Source organism: Mobula birostris, chromosome X, assembly GCF_030028105.1.
Source record: "Mobula birostris isolate sMobBir1 chromosome X, sMobBir1.hap1, whole genome shotgun sequence".
NCBI classification, from domain to species: domain Eukaryota; kingdom Metazoa; phylum Chordata; class Chondrichthyes; order Myliobatiformes; family Myliobatidae; genus Mobula; species Mobula birostris.
Window position 1 is genome coordinate 57,923,261 of NC_092402.1, and position 18,103 is coordinate 57,941,363.

Genomic DNA, 18,103 nt, shown 5'->3' on the forward strand with positions numbered 1-18,103 from the left:
TACGCTCTGTCCGCCAGAGAAAGCAGGATCTCCCAGTGGCCACACATTTTGATTCCACATCCCATTCCCATTCTGACATGAATATCCACAGCTCCTCTACTGTAAAGATGAAGCCACACTCAGGTTGGAGGAACAACACCTTATATTCTGTCTGGGTAGCCTCCAACCTGATGGCATGAACATTGACTTCCCTAACTTCCGCTAATGCCCCACCTCCCCCTCGTACCCCATCCGTTACTTATTTATATATACACATTCTTTCTCTCTCTCCTTTTTCTCCCTCTGACTATACCCCTTGCCCATCCTCTGGTTTTTTTCCCCCTCCCCCTTTTCCTTCTCCCTGGGCCTCCTGTCCCATGATCCTCTCATATCCCTTTTGCCAATCACCTGTCCAGCTCTTGGCTCCATCCCTCCCCATCCTCACTTCTCCTATCATTTTGGATCTCCCCCTCCCCCTCCAACTTTCAAATCTCTTACTAGCTCTTCCTTCAGTTAGTCCTGACGAAGGGTCTCGGCCGAAACGTCGACTGTACCTCTTCCTAGAGATGCTGCCTGGCCTGCTGCGTTCACCAGCAACTTTGATGTGTGTTGCTTGAATTTCCAGCATCTGCAGAATTCCTGGTGTTTACTGAGGTGAGTAGAAATATTTTCTCTCTGGGGGTTGCGGAGACAAGAGTATTAGATCATTTAAGGTGGAGATGGATTAAAGATGAGAGAATTGAGAGTGATGTGGAATTAAACAAAAGAGGATGAGCCCAAGATAGATTAACTATGGTCATTCTGAAGGGCCGAGTGGCTTACTCTCGCTCCAATTTTCTTGTGTTCTTTATAGTCGCTGTTGTTCTATGGGAAAAATCTGTAGTCAATTTTCTGCACAAAAGATCCACAAGCAGCCACAGGGTAAATTTGCTTTTATTCAAGGAATACGGGAAGGGATTTATATCCGCCAAAACAGATATCTATTTTTAAATCCTCAAGGTTGCACTCCAGCAGATAGTTTCATATTTACAAGTAACTATTGCTGATATAATAAAAGGTTAATATTTTTGAGATGATTTCTGTTTATCTTTCAGTGCTTTTCGTTCATTTGTTTTTACTTCCGCTTCGATTCCGAAACAAATATTTTTGACTCGGTGGCCAAGATTCTTCATCAATCATTTTCGGCATGTTACCAGGCTGATTCGTTAGCAAATGTACCACATAGCTCGTTGTTGCAGGCGTCCCTCTGCAAACTGGTCACACCGATCTAATATCACCAGCGTCTGGGGAACGTAGAGGTGAGAGTGGACGGAGGTTGCAATTTTTGAGCCCACCTACATGTAGGCTCACAGATGAGGAAAAGTCATTTGGGGGGAAATGCCAACAAAGGCAAAGGCAGTGGGAAACTGGTTCAAAGTAATGGAGAGGGGCAACACGAAGAGTTTGACAGCTTTTACTTGGTCTGAGTACTCAAAAATTGAACGAAATTACTAATTTAACAAAACACAACCCCGTTCCGTTCCGAAGCGTCACGATACCTCGATAACGTTAACGTTTAGCCTTCAGGTTTGCGCTGATAGGAAGATTCCAGAATGACGTCAGACAAAAACAAAGACGCTAGGGCTTGATTGGGCAATAGGAGTTAATTGGCAGCGTGTAGGCATCAATCAGGTCACAGAGTCTCTCTATAAGGTCCCAGCGGCGCCATCTTTGATGGTTAGGATCGAGCGCGACTGGGGCTGTGGAGGTATTCGAGTGTGGGACCTGGCCTTAACGGGACGGTTTCCGCGTGCACCACCTCTTGTGGATGGTTCTTCTATATATACATGTATATTATTTCCCCGTGCTTTATTTACTGTAAGGCAGTTTGTTTTCTCCCAGCTCCTCGTAGGAGTCAGTTGATCGCGCTGAGGGAAGCCTGTGACCATATTTATCACTCGGATTTACGGGCTGTTTTCCTTTATTGATCGGCGGAGATGGCCTGGGCGCTGAAGATGCCAATGCCGGATGAGGTTATCGAATCCGGCCTGGTGCAAGATTTTGACGCCAGTTTGTCTGGAATCGGCCAGGAGTTGGGGGCAGGAGCCTACAGTATGAGGTAATTTTGAAAGCTGGAATTTAAAATAACAAGTGTAACATCTGCTCTGTTGATGTTGTGAGCTGTTGTTTTCTATCATGGTCATTTGTTGATGTAGCAATTCATTGCTACAACTGCACCTGATAGTCAATGCATTGCAACTTCAAATGTCACCGACATTTTTGTCATGTTGATTTCTGCCTTGATTTAATAAGCGTTGAATATTTTTGTTCCTTTCCAAATCCTTCCACTCCAATATGTATTTTATAATGTGACTCATGCCGATTTTCTGCATTAAAGGTGTTTGTTATATGTCAGTTAACTTACTTTCTTGTGTAGTATTGGACTCACTGTTTCAGGCAACTACTACGTTCTATTACTGGCCTGGACTGAATTACTTTATAATGGCCAGGGGTGATTGGTATTATTGGCAATAGAGGATTGGTGTTACTCCCATTTGCTTGGATAGAAAAGAAGTTTTGTCTTTGAACTGTATCTGATTGAGTGTCTATGACCCTCTTGGAAAGTATTTTTCTTCTCTGTTTGAAATGGACAAACTTGTAAGACTATACCCCTTATTTCTAGATATGGTTATTAAGTGAAGCCTCTGTCAATCTCCCTCAGAACCTTGCATGTTTCCATAGATTATTTCTTGTTCTTATGCACTCCAATGTGTGCAAGCTCAACCTTCAGCTGTTTTTTATAGGTCAGCCTCTTCATTCCAGAGAGCAACTTGCTTCAAAAACATGAAATCCACTTTTCAATATGGAGAGCAAAATTCTGCATAGTACTCCAGGTGCAGTGTCACCAGTGCCCTGTTTGTCAAAGTTGCATCAAAACCTCCCTACTCGCATACTCCATCTTGTAATAAAAGGCCACTCTTCACAATTACTTCCTGTACCATTGATGCTGCCTTCGCCCGCATGTTCTTCATTTGCTGACCATCTGTGCTTTTACCTTTTTTTTCTCTCTCTCCGCCCCCTCCCCCCCCAACTGTCTGCTTTCTGCAGGGATCTCTTCCTCTGCAATTCACTTTTCCATTTGTCCCTCCTGGCACTTATCCCTGCAAGCAGCTAAAGTGCTATGCTGGCTCATTCACCTCCATTCAGGGCCTCAAACTGTCCTTCCAAGTGAGGCAATACCTCACCTGTGAATCTGCTAGGGTCATCTATTGTGTCTAGTGCTCTCAATGTGGCCCCCTCTATGTTGGGGAGACTTGTTGTGAAATGGGAACCACTTCGTCGAGCATTCTGCTCCATCCGCCAAAAGTGGAACTTTGGTTAAAAAAATTTCCCTTCCCCTCCCCTTTTCTATTCCCCACTCTGGCCTCTTACTTCTTCTCATCTGCGTATCACCTCTCACTGGGTCCCTTCTTACTTCACTTTCTTTTATGGTCCACTCTCCTCTTCTATCAGATTCTTTCCTCTCCAGCCCTTCATCTTTCCCACCTTCGTGGCTTCAGTTATCCCCTCTAGCTAATCCTCCTTCCACTCCACCCACCTTCTTATTCTGACATCTTCCCCCTTCGTTTCCAGTCCTGAAGAAAGGTCTCGACCCAAAACATTGACTGTTCATTCATTTCCATAGGTACTGCCTGATCTGCCGAGTTCCTCCAGCGTGTTACTTCCTGTACCTGTTTGCTCATTTATGTTTCATGCTTAAAAAAAAGCCCAGATCCCTTTCATACCAAAGTTTTGTAGTTTAACTTTATTTAAATACAGTAATTTGCTTTTATTTTTCCTTCCATAGGGAGTAACCTTACACTTTCTCTATCTGCCAATTTCTTCCCAGTTACTTTATCTATCCTGTTGTGGGCAATTTGGATCCTTGCAGTTTGCAAAGCGTCCTAATTTGTATCAGTGAATTTGGCTTATCGGTGACTTGGTTCCTTCATCCAAGTCATTAAAATAGATTGTTAAATAGTTGAAGCCCCAGCATTAATTCCTGTTGTAACTTGCTAGTTATTGATTTCCAGTCTGAAAATGACCCATTTATTCTGACTGTTTCCCTTGGCTTTGCCAATATATTATCCCCAACTCCATGTGCTCCTAACTTGTTCAATAACTGATTGCAACACCTTATCAAATGCTTTCTGAAAATCCAAAGGTATATCCACTGTGTCCTCTATCCATCCTGTTTGTAACATCCCCAAAGAATTTCAGCAAGTTTGTCATGCATGATTTCTCTTTCAAAAAAACCCTGTTGATGTTCCTTGACTCTTGTTCTTGGTTACCTGTTATGCGGGTGACATATAGGGCAGCAATGAAGGTCCTCCATCTCTGGCAGTGTCCACAGCTTCCTTCATGTCAGTAGCTTCCTTGTGGTTTACTGTCAGTCATGTAAGTCCTGGATAGGGACTTAAGAATTGTCCCACAAAGATGTAGAAGGATTCTTCATTGCTGCTTATTAACAGTTTTGTTTGACCAATCAGGGTTGCTAGCCCTGAGATGGACCCCTGAACCTGGAGGATCGGTGAACTACTCATAGACTGGCCATAATCTTTGGGCATGAGCAATCCTTCCAAGAGCCAAAGCATAAAGCCCTGACGTGGTTCTCCAAGTCATTGAGGCATGCAAGCCTTCAAACCATGACAAGGTTGTGGTCCTCTTGGAGGCCTTGACTCTTATGGCTTTCTAAATGTCCTGTGCTAACTCAATGGATTCCTGTGTTTTGTAACATAATTAGGCAAACTGGCCTGTAGTTTTTTTGTTTTCTCCATCCTTTCTTGAATAGTGGTATTAAATTTGTGGTTTTACAATCTTTGTGAATGTAGCAGAAAATTGTTTTTAGAATACCACCAAGTCTTTTCTGCTACTTCCTTTAGGATCCTTGGCTGTAGGCTTGGGACCTATCAGCCTTTTAACCCTATTCATTTGCTTGGTATCTTTTTTAGTAATAAATTGTTTTAATTTCCTCCCTTTGTTTATCTATTTTTATTTGGATGTGTTTGGTGCCTTCTACAATAAAGACTGATCTAAGATAATTATTTAGGATTTCTGCCATATCTCTATGTTAATTTCTGTGTCGCATCCTTTAGCCACTGTTGTATACCTGTAGTAGGTTTGTTTGTTTTTATATTGCTAGTTTATTTTTATGCTTCATCTTTTTTTTAAAGTCATTAGACACTACACCAAGCTTAGATTGAATAGTTTTTAAATAGTGTCAGTTGTGTGTGCTTGTGTTGAAAAAGCAATTATTTTATCACTGATGGTTGGTGAGAAATGAGCATTAAGACAATTCAGAACTGTTTTGCTCACTGTGGTTTCAAGCATTCAGGCTTAGAGATGTCAGAAATAGCCAGGAGTGAAAATGAACCTATTTCACTACTTCAAGTTAGGAACTATGACAAATTTGGAGAGTATTGATAATCATCTGACTATTACAATAAAATTGAAGATTTGGAGGATGCAATCATTGAAAGCATTGTAGCCATTATCTTCACTAGGTGTCAGCACCAATTTTGTTAATTTACAGTCAATTAAAAGAATGGCAACGTACACTGGATGAATTCCTCTGCCAATAATTATTGGGATCTAATACAGTTTTATAGAACATAGATTTGGCAGTGTTCCAATTTGTTCTGTATTTTAAATACAATATTTGTTACTCAGTTAAACGATAGTTTGTCTTTTTTTATACTTATTTAACTAGTTCCATGAAATTTCAACTAATTAGGGTAGCCATTTCATTGGACCAAAATGTACTGGTCCTGATGTGTCCCAATTAACCAGAATCCACTGTATTATAATATCAAGTGACAGTTGATGTTTTTGGTATGTGATTTGTAACTAAACAATGTTTTGAATAGCACTCAACGCCAGCACAGAGCAGGAGATGCAGCGTGAAATGGACTGCTTCTCACAAGCCTGCAACAACTTCGGTCTCACTATCAGCACCAAAAAGATCGAAGTTATGTACCAGCCTGCCCCAGGAAAGCCATACCAGGAGCCGCGCATCACGGTGAAGGGCCAGAACCTCCAGGCAGCCGACAACTTCACCTACCTGGGCAGCATACTCTCTCGCGCGCAGTGAGCATAGACGCTGAGGTCAACAACAGGATTGCCAAAGCCAGCGCCGCCTTTGGGAGACTCCGTGAGAACATCTGGGAGCGGAGAGGACTCAGCCTTACCACCAAGCTGAAGGTCTACTGTGCAGTGGTCCTTACCACCTTCCTTTACGCCAGCGAGACCTGGACTGTCTACAGCAGACACGCCAAACAGCTCAACCATTTTCACCTGAGCTGTCTCCGCAGACTCCTCCACATCAGGTGGCAGGACAAAGTCCCCGACACGGAAATCCTGGAACGAGCTGGGCTCTGCAGTGTCTACACCCTCCTGCTGAAAGCCCAAGCCAGGTGGGCTGGACATGTGGTCAGAATGCCAGACAGCCGATTGCATAAGCAGCTGCTGTACGGAGAACTGTGTCAGGGCAAGCGCTCAGTCGGGGGGCAGAAGCAACATTACAAAGACTGCCTCAAAGCGCCCCTCAAAGGCCTGGGTGTCGACATCAACACGTGGGAGACGCTTGCCCTCGACCATCCAGCTTGGCGCAGCAAGATCACCACAGGAGCCCGTGCAGCTGAAGTCAGGCGCATCATCGAGGCGCAACGAAAGTGTGCTGTGCGCAAGGCCCGAGCAGCATCCCCTGCCACGACAGCACCCACCCACTTGTGTCCCACATGTGGGCGAGCCTTCAGGGCCCGGATTGGCCTCATCAGTCACCTCCAGACCCACAGCCACCAATCTCCCATTTGACTTTGAAGCCATGGTCATCTTCGACTACGAAGGACGAACAACAACAATTATGGAGAATGGATAAAAATTAAATTGTTCATTTGTCAGAATGGACAGCAGGTGATTGTTTGAAGTTGTACAAAAGGAAGAAGTGACAATGGGGAATACGCTAAATAACTTGAATTCCAGTCACAGTAATACATATAGCAAACAAATAATTTAGTTTATGATGTGCTCCAGTGTTGCAATGAATCCAGTGCATGACTGGTATTTTGATTTCTCTGGAGCTGTGATATTGTATAACTGAGAAACCAAGTTTGAAAGTGTCTGTTATTTTTTAAAAAAGTGAATGCCACAGTTTCTGTCTCAAACCAGTTCTGTCATCCAGATCATCTGATTATGTTGAGATCAACATGCTAATGGGGAGATCCATTTCACTGCTTGTGTTATTTAACTGAAATTATTTATTTCCTACTATTGTGTGCCAGGGTTTTGGAGCAAAGACTGGAGGGAGGTCAGAAGTAGGAGAAAGGAGATAATTCTATTTACAGTTTCAAAGTGTACTACAACTAGATATTTGCAACAGCCGTGGTGAGCAAGATGTAACGTACAAGTTCTTTTCATTTGTATAGAAATATTATAATTTTCACAAGTATCAAGTAAATGTTAATTTTTCCTTCAGGCTTCTCCCCCCCCCCCCCCACTGCAAATGATGGTTAAGATTGTGTAATATTGATTATTTCTTGTCAAATAAGTGGAGGACAAATTGTTGTGTAAAGAGGCATATACATCTATCAAGTTGACAGTTATTATGTCGAAAGTGTATTGCCCTAATTTTTCCTGGATCAAAAAAATTATCAATTTTTTTAATGAAAAGCCAAATGTCCCGCGACATTTTACTGCCCGTTTGTTTAAGATCATTCACTTTTTGATAGTACAAGACCATTCTCATTTCTACTTTTCCTCTCTGCCCATATTAAATTGTTTGTGACAGGATTTAACATTGTAAATCTACACGTAATAATTGTAAAACTATAAATATTCTTTGTCACCATGATTTGTGGCAAAATTCCACTCTTGGCACACACTTTGTGGGGGAAATAATGCATCTATAAGGCATAATTTTCCATCCACAGATTTTTAAGAAAACAGTTTACTCTGGTTTAAGATGAACTCTTCCTATGACTGAGGATTTGCAGGTGGTGTGGAAAATGGACAGAAATATCCAAGTGCACAAAAGAAGCTCTAACCAGGTCATGCAAAGAGCCTGGGAAATGGAATGGGATGGAAGTTTGTTCAAAAGAAGCCAGAGGTAGTTTGCCTTTTGATTGATTTTTTTTTTTGCCCCTTACTAAAAATGCTTTAACACTGTTCTTCTCCAGTGCTAGAAGCCCCTCACCTAGAGCACTTTGTTCCTGTGGGGGGAGGGAGAGAATAAATTATCATGGTTATTGGCTGCAGTTTTCACAGAAAAATAGGTGGAATCGTGCATACAAACCCTGAAAAGCCAGCAGAAGTTGATAATCTAATAAAAAAAAGAATTTAACTGAGTGACTGCATAATATTGGTTTTGTATATTTTGTGCAATTGTGGTTTGTAAAGTACCAAGTAATTTTTGACTAAGTGCAACAGATTGTATTGACAATTGGATAATGTGTGAGCAAAAGGTAGTAGGATAATTGTCTGGAAGTATCTATCTATAAATGTTTGATCTTATGTGCTGCAAGTTGAAATGAGATTTTTTTTCTGTTTTTAATTTTGAAATCTGTTGTGAAAAGTTTTATTTTTCAATCAAGAGTTCAGCAGTCCTTTTCCAGAGAAAGTTGATGAAAGAACTTCTGGGGTGTGGGAGTGGGGGGAGGAAACAATCACATACCTTCTTGGTTATTATGTTTTCTGCATTACTAAGTGTCTTTCATTTATTCTTGAAACTGCAACCTGCTATTTTGTTTGTGACCTTTGAAATGCAGAAGCTGATTGGAGTGTGAAGTTGAGGTTGCAATCAGTTCAATTATTCAACTACTACACTGCGAAGTCTCTTCCAGGGATGCCTACCCTGAAGAAGTTCAAATTTTCCCTTCAGGAATTCAGTGAAACCCTCTCACTACTCCCCCCTCTGTGATTTCTGTTGCCCTTTGACTCTTTGATCATGTGTTCACTCAACCTGCTGCCATAGCTACATATATTTACTCCTCCCCCTACCCTTTTGTTTTGACTGTGTTTTTTTTTCCCCAGTCCTGATGAAGGGTCTCGGCCCAAAACATTGACTACTTATTCTTTTTCATAAATGCTACATGACCTGCTGAGTTCCTCCAGCATTTTGTGTGTACAGGTTTCCCCCGCTATCCGAAGGTAGAACGTTCCTATGAAACGGTTCGTAAGCCTAAGTGTCGTGAAGCGAAGAAGCAATTACCATTTATTTATATGGGAAAATTTTGTGAGCGTTCGCAGACCCAAAAGTAACCTACCAAATCATGCCAAATAACACACAAAGCCTAAAATAACAGTAACATATAGTAAAAGCAGGAATGATATGATAAATACACAACCTATATAAAGTAGAAATACTTTTCCACAATCATTACTGAACTGTTCTCGTAGCGAAAATCTCACGCGAGCGCCGTCGGCAGAAAATCTCACACAAGCACTTTTGGCAAGATCACTCTCTCCAGTAAGCTATGAAGCTGCCAAATCATACCAAATAACACGTAAAAATACACAGCCTATATAAAGTAGAAATAATGTATGTACAGTGTAGTATCGCTTACCGGAATCAGGAAGATAGCTTGCCAAGCACACTAATGATGGTGTGTTAGACTGAGTCGTCACAGGCTGGGTGGTGCAGTGGCCCCCACCCTCCAGGCCACCGAGCGATACATTGCCGCGAAGCATGCAGAAATGCAGCAGTAGCCGGGAGGTACACAGCATATCTTTAAGAAAAAAAGCCGAAATAAACAAGCTAATTAATTAGGTGCTGCCCGACATGTAATTGTCGGCCCAGATCAGTGCCGATTTCCAATTGCATCGTCTCTGATCTGGGCAGATAATTATGTGTCGGCGGCACCTAATTAATTAGCATGTTTATTTCGGCTTTTTTCTTAAAGATGTGCTGTGTGCCTCCTGGCTACCGTTGCATTCTCCACGAATCGGTATCTGTCCGCGGCCTGGGAATTGGGGTGGTGGGACACTGGGGTGTCATCTCATCGTCGATCAGGGTAGGCAGGTCATTTTCTTCTATGTCTGCCTGCCTCGATGTCGAAGGTCGAGGTTCGTCGTCTGCTGTGGCTGATGTGGAAGGCTTGAAAATCAACGGTATGCTTGACTGCTAGCCTCGCGCATTTTTCTATCATACAGTTCTTTGTAAGCACTCAATCCATCTTGCAAATATGCCCTAAACCGACGTACCCTTTCAAAATTAAAGTCGTACTTTTCTGCAATCATTGCAGCGAAAATCCCATGCAGTTGCTTCACGTTCAGTTCCTGGACGACTTCACTTTCGGTCCATTCGCTACTGCATGTGGTTTCGATTGTTATTCTTTCCTCTTCCAATTGCATCAGCTCTTCATCTATCAGTTCTTGGTCATGGGATGCCAAACCTCTTCAACATCATCTTCGTCAGCTTCCACAAGCCAAACTCACTTTGTCCTTACTTCGTTCACCATGATTGAAACGCTTAATTACGTCTAGTTTTACACTAAGTGTAACACCCTTACGAGCTCTTTCAGGCTTTTCCGACACCATAGAACTCATCTTGCAAACGGCTGCTCACAGGCATGTGTTAAAGCAAAGCAGTTCCGAATCCGGGGGAGAGCGGCTGCTTGGAGCACGCACTGCCTTTTATCGTGGGCTGGATTTTTTTTCATAACAGTGAAAACACCTTCTGAAAGCGAAAATGGTACTAATGTAGGTCTTTTGTAACAGTGAAGTTTCGTAAAGCGAACGTTCGAAAAGCGGGGGACACCTGTATTACTTTGATTTTGAGCATCTGCAGATTTTCCCTTGTTAATAATCTTGTTAAATGGCAGAGAAAATCTTGCAGCCAAGTGGCCTACTGCTACTTAATTGGATGTTTGCATGAAAAGTGTAATGATGACACTTGACTGGGGATGGTTTGCAATGACATTTGTGAAGTAGAGGAATATGCTTTCAACATTTTTTTCTGAAATTTCTTCTGAGCTGGGGAGTGTTCTGTGATTGCAAAATGTATGGAATTGCTATATCATTATTGCATTACGTACATGAGTAATCTGCTTAATTACGGGAGTAATGTGGGTCGTCTTTTCCCACCTTATTGTGTTAGAAGGGACTCAGCAGGTTGGGCTGCATTTACAAAAAGAAATGTCTGGTTAACATTGAGTTGAGACCCTTCATCTTGGCTAATATGGGACTTTTATACTGCTAGTGAGAGGACCCCAATGATCGATCTGCATTCCTGACCTGGGGGAAAATTGCCAGTATTCTAGGTGCCAATAGAATGCTGAGGCTCTATCTGTTCTGTGTGTATACAATTCCATTCAGTATTTTGAAGAGCTGTAGAGCCAAATGGATAATATGGTTGTTAACTTCCAATCTAGTCAGCTGCATTCAGTGTTCAACTAGACAACGAGGTGACCCGTTTGTGCACCCTTTGAGAGAAGGGTAGTGCAGTCTGATGTGACCAGAATGAACATTAAGTTTTCCTGAATGCTATTGGTATTGCTTTGCTTTGGAAGCTGAAGTAGAAAACCTCAGTTTATTAAAGAAGAATGACGCGTAGCAAAGCAAATATAGCTGCTCTGCATTTAACGAAAGACACTTTTGATGGCATTATTTCTGGTTTATCTGCCACTCTTGTGTCTCTTGTTGTCATTCTGGAGACATGCAGCCCTTTCATCCCTCGTCTCTTCATCTCTTCTGCTGTTTGTTGTTTGTCTCTGATCCTGGAGACGTGCATGCCTCCCCTCCTCTGTCTCTTCTTTTCTCATCTTTTTTTGTCCTGACTCTTTGATCCTGGAGTCATGCGGCCCTGGCCTCATCCGATTCTTGTTCTCTCCCTCTCCTTGCCGTTTCCCGACGACGTTTGGCATCATCTCTTGACCATAATGTCCCCCTTCCCTTTCCATGCGGCATAATTAGGCTGACCACTTTTTTTTTACCCTAATGCTAGATAGAAGATACGAAGCAGTAACCCCAAAGGATACTGATTATTCTTGATGATATGGTTGGCGCTCTCCTAAATGGACGTGATATAGTCACCGCTGTCCTTTGACTGCAGCAAAGGGTTTTATGGGTGTCTCGAAGTACGTCATTACAATAAGATTTAATTATCTTTTATTGATGGGTGGCAGTTAGATCTGTCCCAATCCTGCACATGCTGATGGTGATTAGCAGAATGTGAGCCCCTGAAATAGAGCTGCCCTGCCCTTTTGCTCCGGTAGATGTCGCTGCTAAGACTGGCCGTGCGCATGCGTCGGGCTGACACGTCCCGATTTCCATGATGGCCGATCGGGTCTCGGGTTAAAAGTGAGCCTGTTTATTTTGGCGAATGAGCAATTTTATACGAATATATAACCCTGAACTTTTCCTGCATTCTGTAAGTTAGCACATTTTAATTCGATTTAGCCAAAAAAGAGTGCCACTGTAATGCACTGTTTGTGCTAGTTGGAGATCACAAACAGACAGTCAGAGCATGAGAGTTTTAGTAGTATATAGATGTGGCTGCCTTCTCAGAATCTGAATTAGGTGTAATATGTTGTGAAACTTGTCCTTGCGGCAGCACTATAATGCAGTACATAATAGAGAAAAAAAAACTGAATTACAGTAAATATATATTAAATAGTTAAGTTAAAAGAAGTCGTGCAAAAAAAAAACAAATTAAAAAAAAAAGCATGAGGTTGTGTTCATGGGTTCAATGTCTCTTCAGAAATCAGATGGCAGAGGGGAAGAAGCTGTTCTGGAATTGTTGAGTGTGCACCTTCAGGCTCCTGTACCTCCTTGCTAATGGTAGCAATGAGAACAGGGCATACCCTGGGTATTGGGGGTCCTTAATGATGGATGCTACCTTTTTGAGGCATCGGTCCTTGAAGATGTCCTGGATACTACGGAGGCCAGTGCCTGTGCTGGAGCTGAATAAGTTTGCAACTTTGCAGCTTACTTTGATTTTGTGCAGTAAAATCAGACGGTGATGCAGCCGCGTAGAATGCTCTATACACAGTACATCTGTAGAAATTTGCGAGCATCTTTGGTGATATACCATATCTCCTCAAACTCCTAATGGAATATAGCTGCTGTCGTGCCTTCTTTGTATTGAATTGAATTGACCATTACTTACATCCTTCATGTACATGAGTAAAAATTTTTACGTTACATCTCTGTCTGAATGTGTACTTTATATAATAACCAGTATGTACAACAGGACAGTCAATATAACATAGAAATACAGTTGTGTCAGCATGAATTAATCAGTCTGATGGCCTGGTGGAGGAAGCCTGTTGGTCCTGGCTTTTATGCTGTACTACCGTTCACCGGATGGTAGCAGCTGGAACAGTTTGTGGTTGCGGTGATCCTTCAGGCCCTTTTTACACACCTGTCTTTGTAAGTGTCCTGAATCATGGGAAGTTCACATCTACAGATGCGCTGGGCTGTCTGCACCACTCTCTGCATTTTCCTGTGATTCAGGGAGGTACAGTTCCCAGAGCAGGCAGTGATGCAGCCAGTCAGGATGCTCTTAATTGTGCCCCTGTAGAAAGTTCTTAGGATTTGGGGGCCCATACCAAACTTCCTCAACCGTCTGAGGTGAAAGAGGCACTGTTGTGCTTTTTTTCACCACACAGCTGGTATGTACAGATCATGTGAGATCCTCAACGATGTTTATGCCGAGGAATTTAAAGCTGTTCATCCTCTCAACCCCAGATCCATTAATATCAATAGGGATTAGCCTGTCTCCATTCCTCCTGTAGTCCACAACCAGCTCCTTTGTTTTTGTGACATTGAGGGAGAGGTTGTTTTCTTGACACCACTGTGTTAGGGTGATGACTTCTTCTCTGTAGCCTGCCTCATTATTATTTGAGATTAGGCCAATCAGTGTAGTGTCGTCAGCAAAATTAATTAGCAAATTGGAGCTGTGGGTGGCGATACAGTCATGGGTATGCAGAGTAAAGGAGGGTGCTTTGGACACAGCCCGGAGGGGCACCTGTGATGAGGATCAGAGGGACAGAGGTGAGGGAGCCCACTCTTACCACCTGCTGGCAATCTGACAGGAAGTCCAGGATCCAGCTGCACAAGGCAGGGTGAAGGCCGAGGTCTTCTTGACGAACCTGGAGGGGAATTATGATGTTGAATGCTGAACTGTAGTCCAAGAACATCATTCTCACATAAGCATCCCTCTTCTCCAGATGTGTAAGGACGGTGTGTAGAGCTGTGGCTATTGCATCACCTGTCAATTGGTTGTGTCGGTAGGCGAATTGTAGGGGGTCCAGTGTGGGTGGTAGCAAGCTGCAGACGTAGTCCTTGACCAGCCTGTCAAGCATTTGCTTATTATTGAGGTGAGTGTGACAGGATGCCAGTCGTTCAGACATGTTACCTTTTTCTTTTTTGGTACAGGGACAATGGTGGATAATTTGAAGCAGGAGGGCGCTCTACACTTGGGGGGGAGAGAGTGTTTAAAAATGTCTGTAAACACACCTGCCAGTTGTGCTGCGTACACTCTGAGTACCCGCCCTGGGATGCTGCCTGGTCCTGCAGCTTTGCGACATCCACTCGTTGGAAACACCTGTGTACTTCAGCCTCAGAGATGACCAAGCTGCCAGTTGCATCAGGGACAGTATTGGCAACATTGAATCAAGCGTTTTTGTATATATAAAAACAATTAGCTCATCTGGGATAGAAGCAGCTTTGAAATCTGCGATGGTGTGCAGACCTTGCCATAAGCTGCATGTGTTGGTGGAGAGTTGAGTCTGAATCTTGTCCATGTATTGTTGTTTCACTGCCTCGATGACTTTATGCAGATCGTAGCTACATTTCTTGAGTTCCTGTTGTTCACCGGCAACATAAGTTCTGTGTCGCGTGGTAAATGCTGCTTGCACGGAACTGTTGATCCAGGGTTTCTGGTTTGGATAGACCCTGATCGATTTCTGGGGCACAACATCCTCGATGCACTTCTGGATGAAACTCATGACCCCTTCCGTGAACTTGGAGACAACCTCGTCATGGAAGACATTCTAGCTGTAGCTGCATCGATATGTTGTGCCCAGGATAGATCCTCAGAAATTGACATCCAGGAGCTTGAAATTGCTCACTCTTTTCACTTCTGATCCCCCTGTGTTCCCTTGTCTTGCCCTTTCTAAAGTCCACAATCATTGCTGCAACACCTCTCAACCAGCTGATATATCTCACTTCTGTATGCCCTCCTGTCACCATCTGAAATTTTGTGTCGTCAGCAAATCCTTAGATGGCATTTGAGCTGTGCTTAGCTACACAGTCAAGTGTAGAGAAAGTCAGCATCTTGTCATGGGTACTGGTATTTTGCAGATGATGCAAAACCATGTGAAGAGCCAATGAGATTGCATCTGCTATAGACCTATTGTGGCGATAGACAAATTGCAGTGGTTACAGGTCCTTCTTGAAACAGGAGTTAATTTTGGACATGACCTCTCAAAGGACTTCACTGTATATGTGAGTGCTACTGGGTGCTGGTTGTTAAGGCAGCCCACCCTGCTGTTGGGCACTGGTATGATTGTTGCCCTTTTTGAAGCAGGTGGGAACTTCTGACTGGAGCAAAGAGAGATTGAAGATGTCATTAAATACACCTGCCAGCTGGTTGGCAGAATTTCAGAGCCCTACCAGGTACTCCTGTTGCCTTGCGAATGTTCACCCTCTTGAAAGACAGATCACAGGGTCACCGGGTGCTGCAGGGATCCTCATAGCTATTATTTTATTCTCACTTTCAATGCTAAAGGCATTGAGCTCATCTGGGAGTGAAGCATCACTGCCACTTACAATGTTAGGTTTTGCTTTGTAGGAAGAAATGGCCTGCAAATTTTGCCAGAATTGATGTGCATCCGATTCCGTCTCCAACCTCTGTTCAGAATTGTTCCTTTGCTCTTGAGATGATCCTCTGTAAGTTGTACCTTGGTTTTCTTGTGCTGTCCTGGGTTGCCATTCTTGAATGCCATAGATCTAGCCCTCAGCAGACTATGAACCACCTGGTTCATTCACAGCTCCTGATTCGGGTATGTATAGTACTTTCTCGTAGGCAAACACTCATCTGCATATGTTTTAGTGAAGCCTGTGACAACTGTGACATACTCATTCAGACTCTTTAAGATGATTTTCCAAATACAGTCCAGTCCACCGATTCATTGGAGAAACCAAATGCAGATAGGCGATCACTTTGCTGAAAACCTGCATTCAGTTCTCAGGGGTGAACTTCAGCTTCCTCTTGACTGCGATTTTAATTCCTCTTCTCAATATCATTATGACATTTTCTGTATGAGGCCTCTAAATAGTTAGTCAATCCCCATTTAAATTTTGAGGGACGGCATCTCATCTTTTATCTGACTATATTGGAGCTTTCTGGATTCTACTTTAGGTAACTTGCTCGCTCTTTCTGTTTTAATAATTTTATGTCACTGTTAACTATTCTGTAACTTCGTATTGATTTATTATTGTCACATGTACCAAGAGACAGTAAAAACCTTTCTTGCATACTGTTTCCACAGATCAAATCATTACACAGTACATTGAGCTATGAATGAGGTTCCTGTCGGTCAGTCGACCATGGATATTGTGTCCTAGCTGTCTAGATATGCAAGCGTGAGAGACCTTGGGATATGGAGAGCAAGCTGTTGCCCATGTAGCAAGCTCCCCCTCTCCACACATCTGATGAACCCAAAGGGACAGCAGAGACCAATTCAGTTTGGCACTAGCAGCATCACAGGAGTTGCCAGTTAGCATTGGACTCAACTTGGGACTGCCTTGGGGACTCCAGCTTCAAATTTTTCCCTCAAGGTTTACTACCTAAGCCTTGCCCATGAGTGAGAGTAGCTACAAGCCAGCAGAGGTTTGAGAGTTTTCCTTCTAGATGAGCTGTGAACTACGGCTGATGAGGCCCATCTGCCCAAAGCGACTGGTTTTAAGGGACCAATAGCCCCTTTTTGTCAGTTGAAATGGTTCTGCAGGCCTTAGTAGCTAAGCCACACATGAAGCCCAGGAGTTGGACTTGGTTGTTGGGGTCTGTTTGAGACCCATGCCATTGTCCCCACGACCACCCCTGGATATAACAACCTTAAGGAACCAAGAACAAGGTAAAACCATAATGCAGAATGGTGTAAAAGCAACTGAAAGTAAACAAAGTGCGAGGTCATAAGCAAAGTAGATTGAGGCAGAGTCCATCCTATCGTTCAAAAATCTGATAACAGAATATAATAGCATCTTATAACAGATAATAGAAGCTATTCTTGAGCCTGGTGGTACGTGCTTTCAGGCTTTTCTACTGTCTGATGGAAGAAGAGAGAATGAGAGAAAAAGATTACTTCAGAGAGCATGCATGTTCTTCACTTCTAATGCGATAACATTATCTTGGCTAAATTTTCCAGTGAAAAATGGCAAATTTAATGCAAGATATGACTTTGAACAATATAAAGCTATAATCCTGTGCCTTTAAAGGAGCAGTGATAGTGGAAATTTCTCGATTGTTTCTTAAAAAATTAAAATTTGTTTTTTCATTTTATGTTGTAAACTTGGCTAATAAAGGTGCTTGTGTGTTACTCCAGGAAAACCTTGTGGCTTTTGAGTCATTACTGAGTTTTTAGCATGCAAAGCTTTCAATTGTAGCATGCCCAGGAGCAACAGAGATCAACAATTATGCTTGTGAGCAGCCTTGTGATTTTTAGTCTTTGCCTTTATCTTACTACCTACCTGAGGACTCAAGGACATTACCATTACTGAAATGCTTGTTAGCATTTGATCTCAATTTCAGAGTGGGAAAATGCACAGCTGTCATAGCTTAGGCTATAAATCAAATTTGTTTAACCTTAAACAGTTTAATGATTAGTACTCCTGATAAAACATTGTTTATTGCACAGACACTACTTCAGTCACCTTTGCCATAAAATTGATCCTTGAAATGAGAATCCTTGATCTGTACATGCTGTAACACTGCCACCTGCTTTATTTGCTAACTTCAGTCTGTCTGGCTGTTGAATGAGTTTGTTGGCCAAAATTATAAAATTCAAAATTCTTTTGGATTTGCTAGGAATTATCTGTTTGTTCAGTCATGAAAATCAAACTGAATAGTAAGATGTCAAGAGTTGTTTCTTGATAGTAATGCATCTGG

The 18,103-nt window shown here is 42.6% G+C and overlaps 1 protein-coding gene across 3 annotated transcripts in view; it reads left to right on the top strand.

The window, feature by feature from the left end:
* Positions 1-476: 476 nt before the first annotated feature.
* Positions 477-18,103, top strand: part of tfcp2 (transcription factor CP2) — a 133,072-nt gene continuing 115,445 nt past the window's right edge. Inside the window, exons 1-3 of one of the 3 annotated variants that reach the window (XM_072249631.1) lie at positions 477-633; positions 1,074-1,277; positions 1,861-2,077. In XM_072249631.1, coding sequence (XP_072105732.1) covers positions 1,956-2,077 — 122 coding nt within the window. In that variant the 5' untranslated portion in view covers positions 477-633; positions 1,074-1,277; positions 1,861-1,955. Of the gene's footprint in view, positions 634-1,073; positions 1,278-1,693; positions 2,078-18,103 lie in introns of those variants that run through there. The other 2 variants (XM_072249632.1, XM_072249630.1) reach the window with 2 other exon arrangements.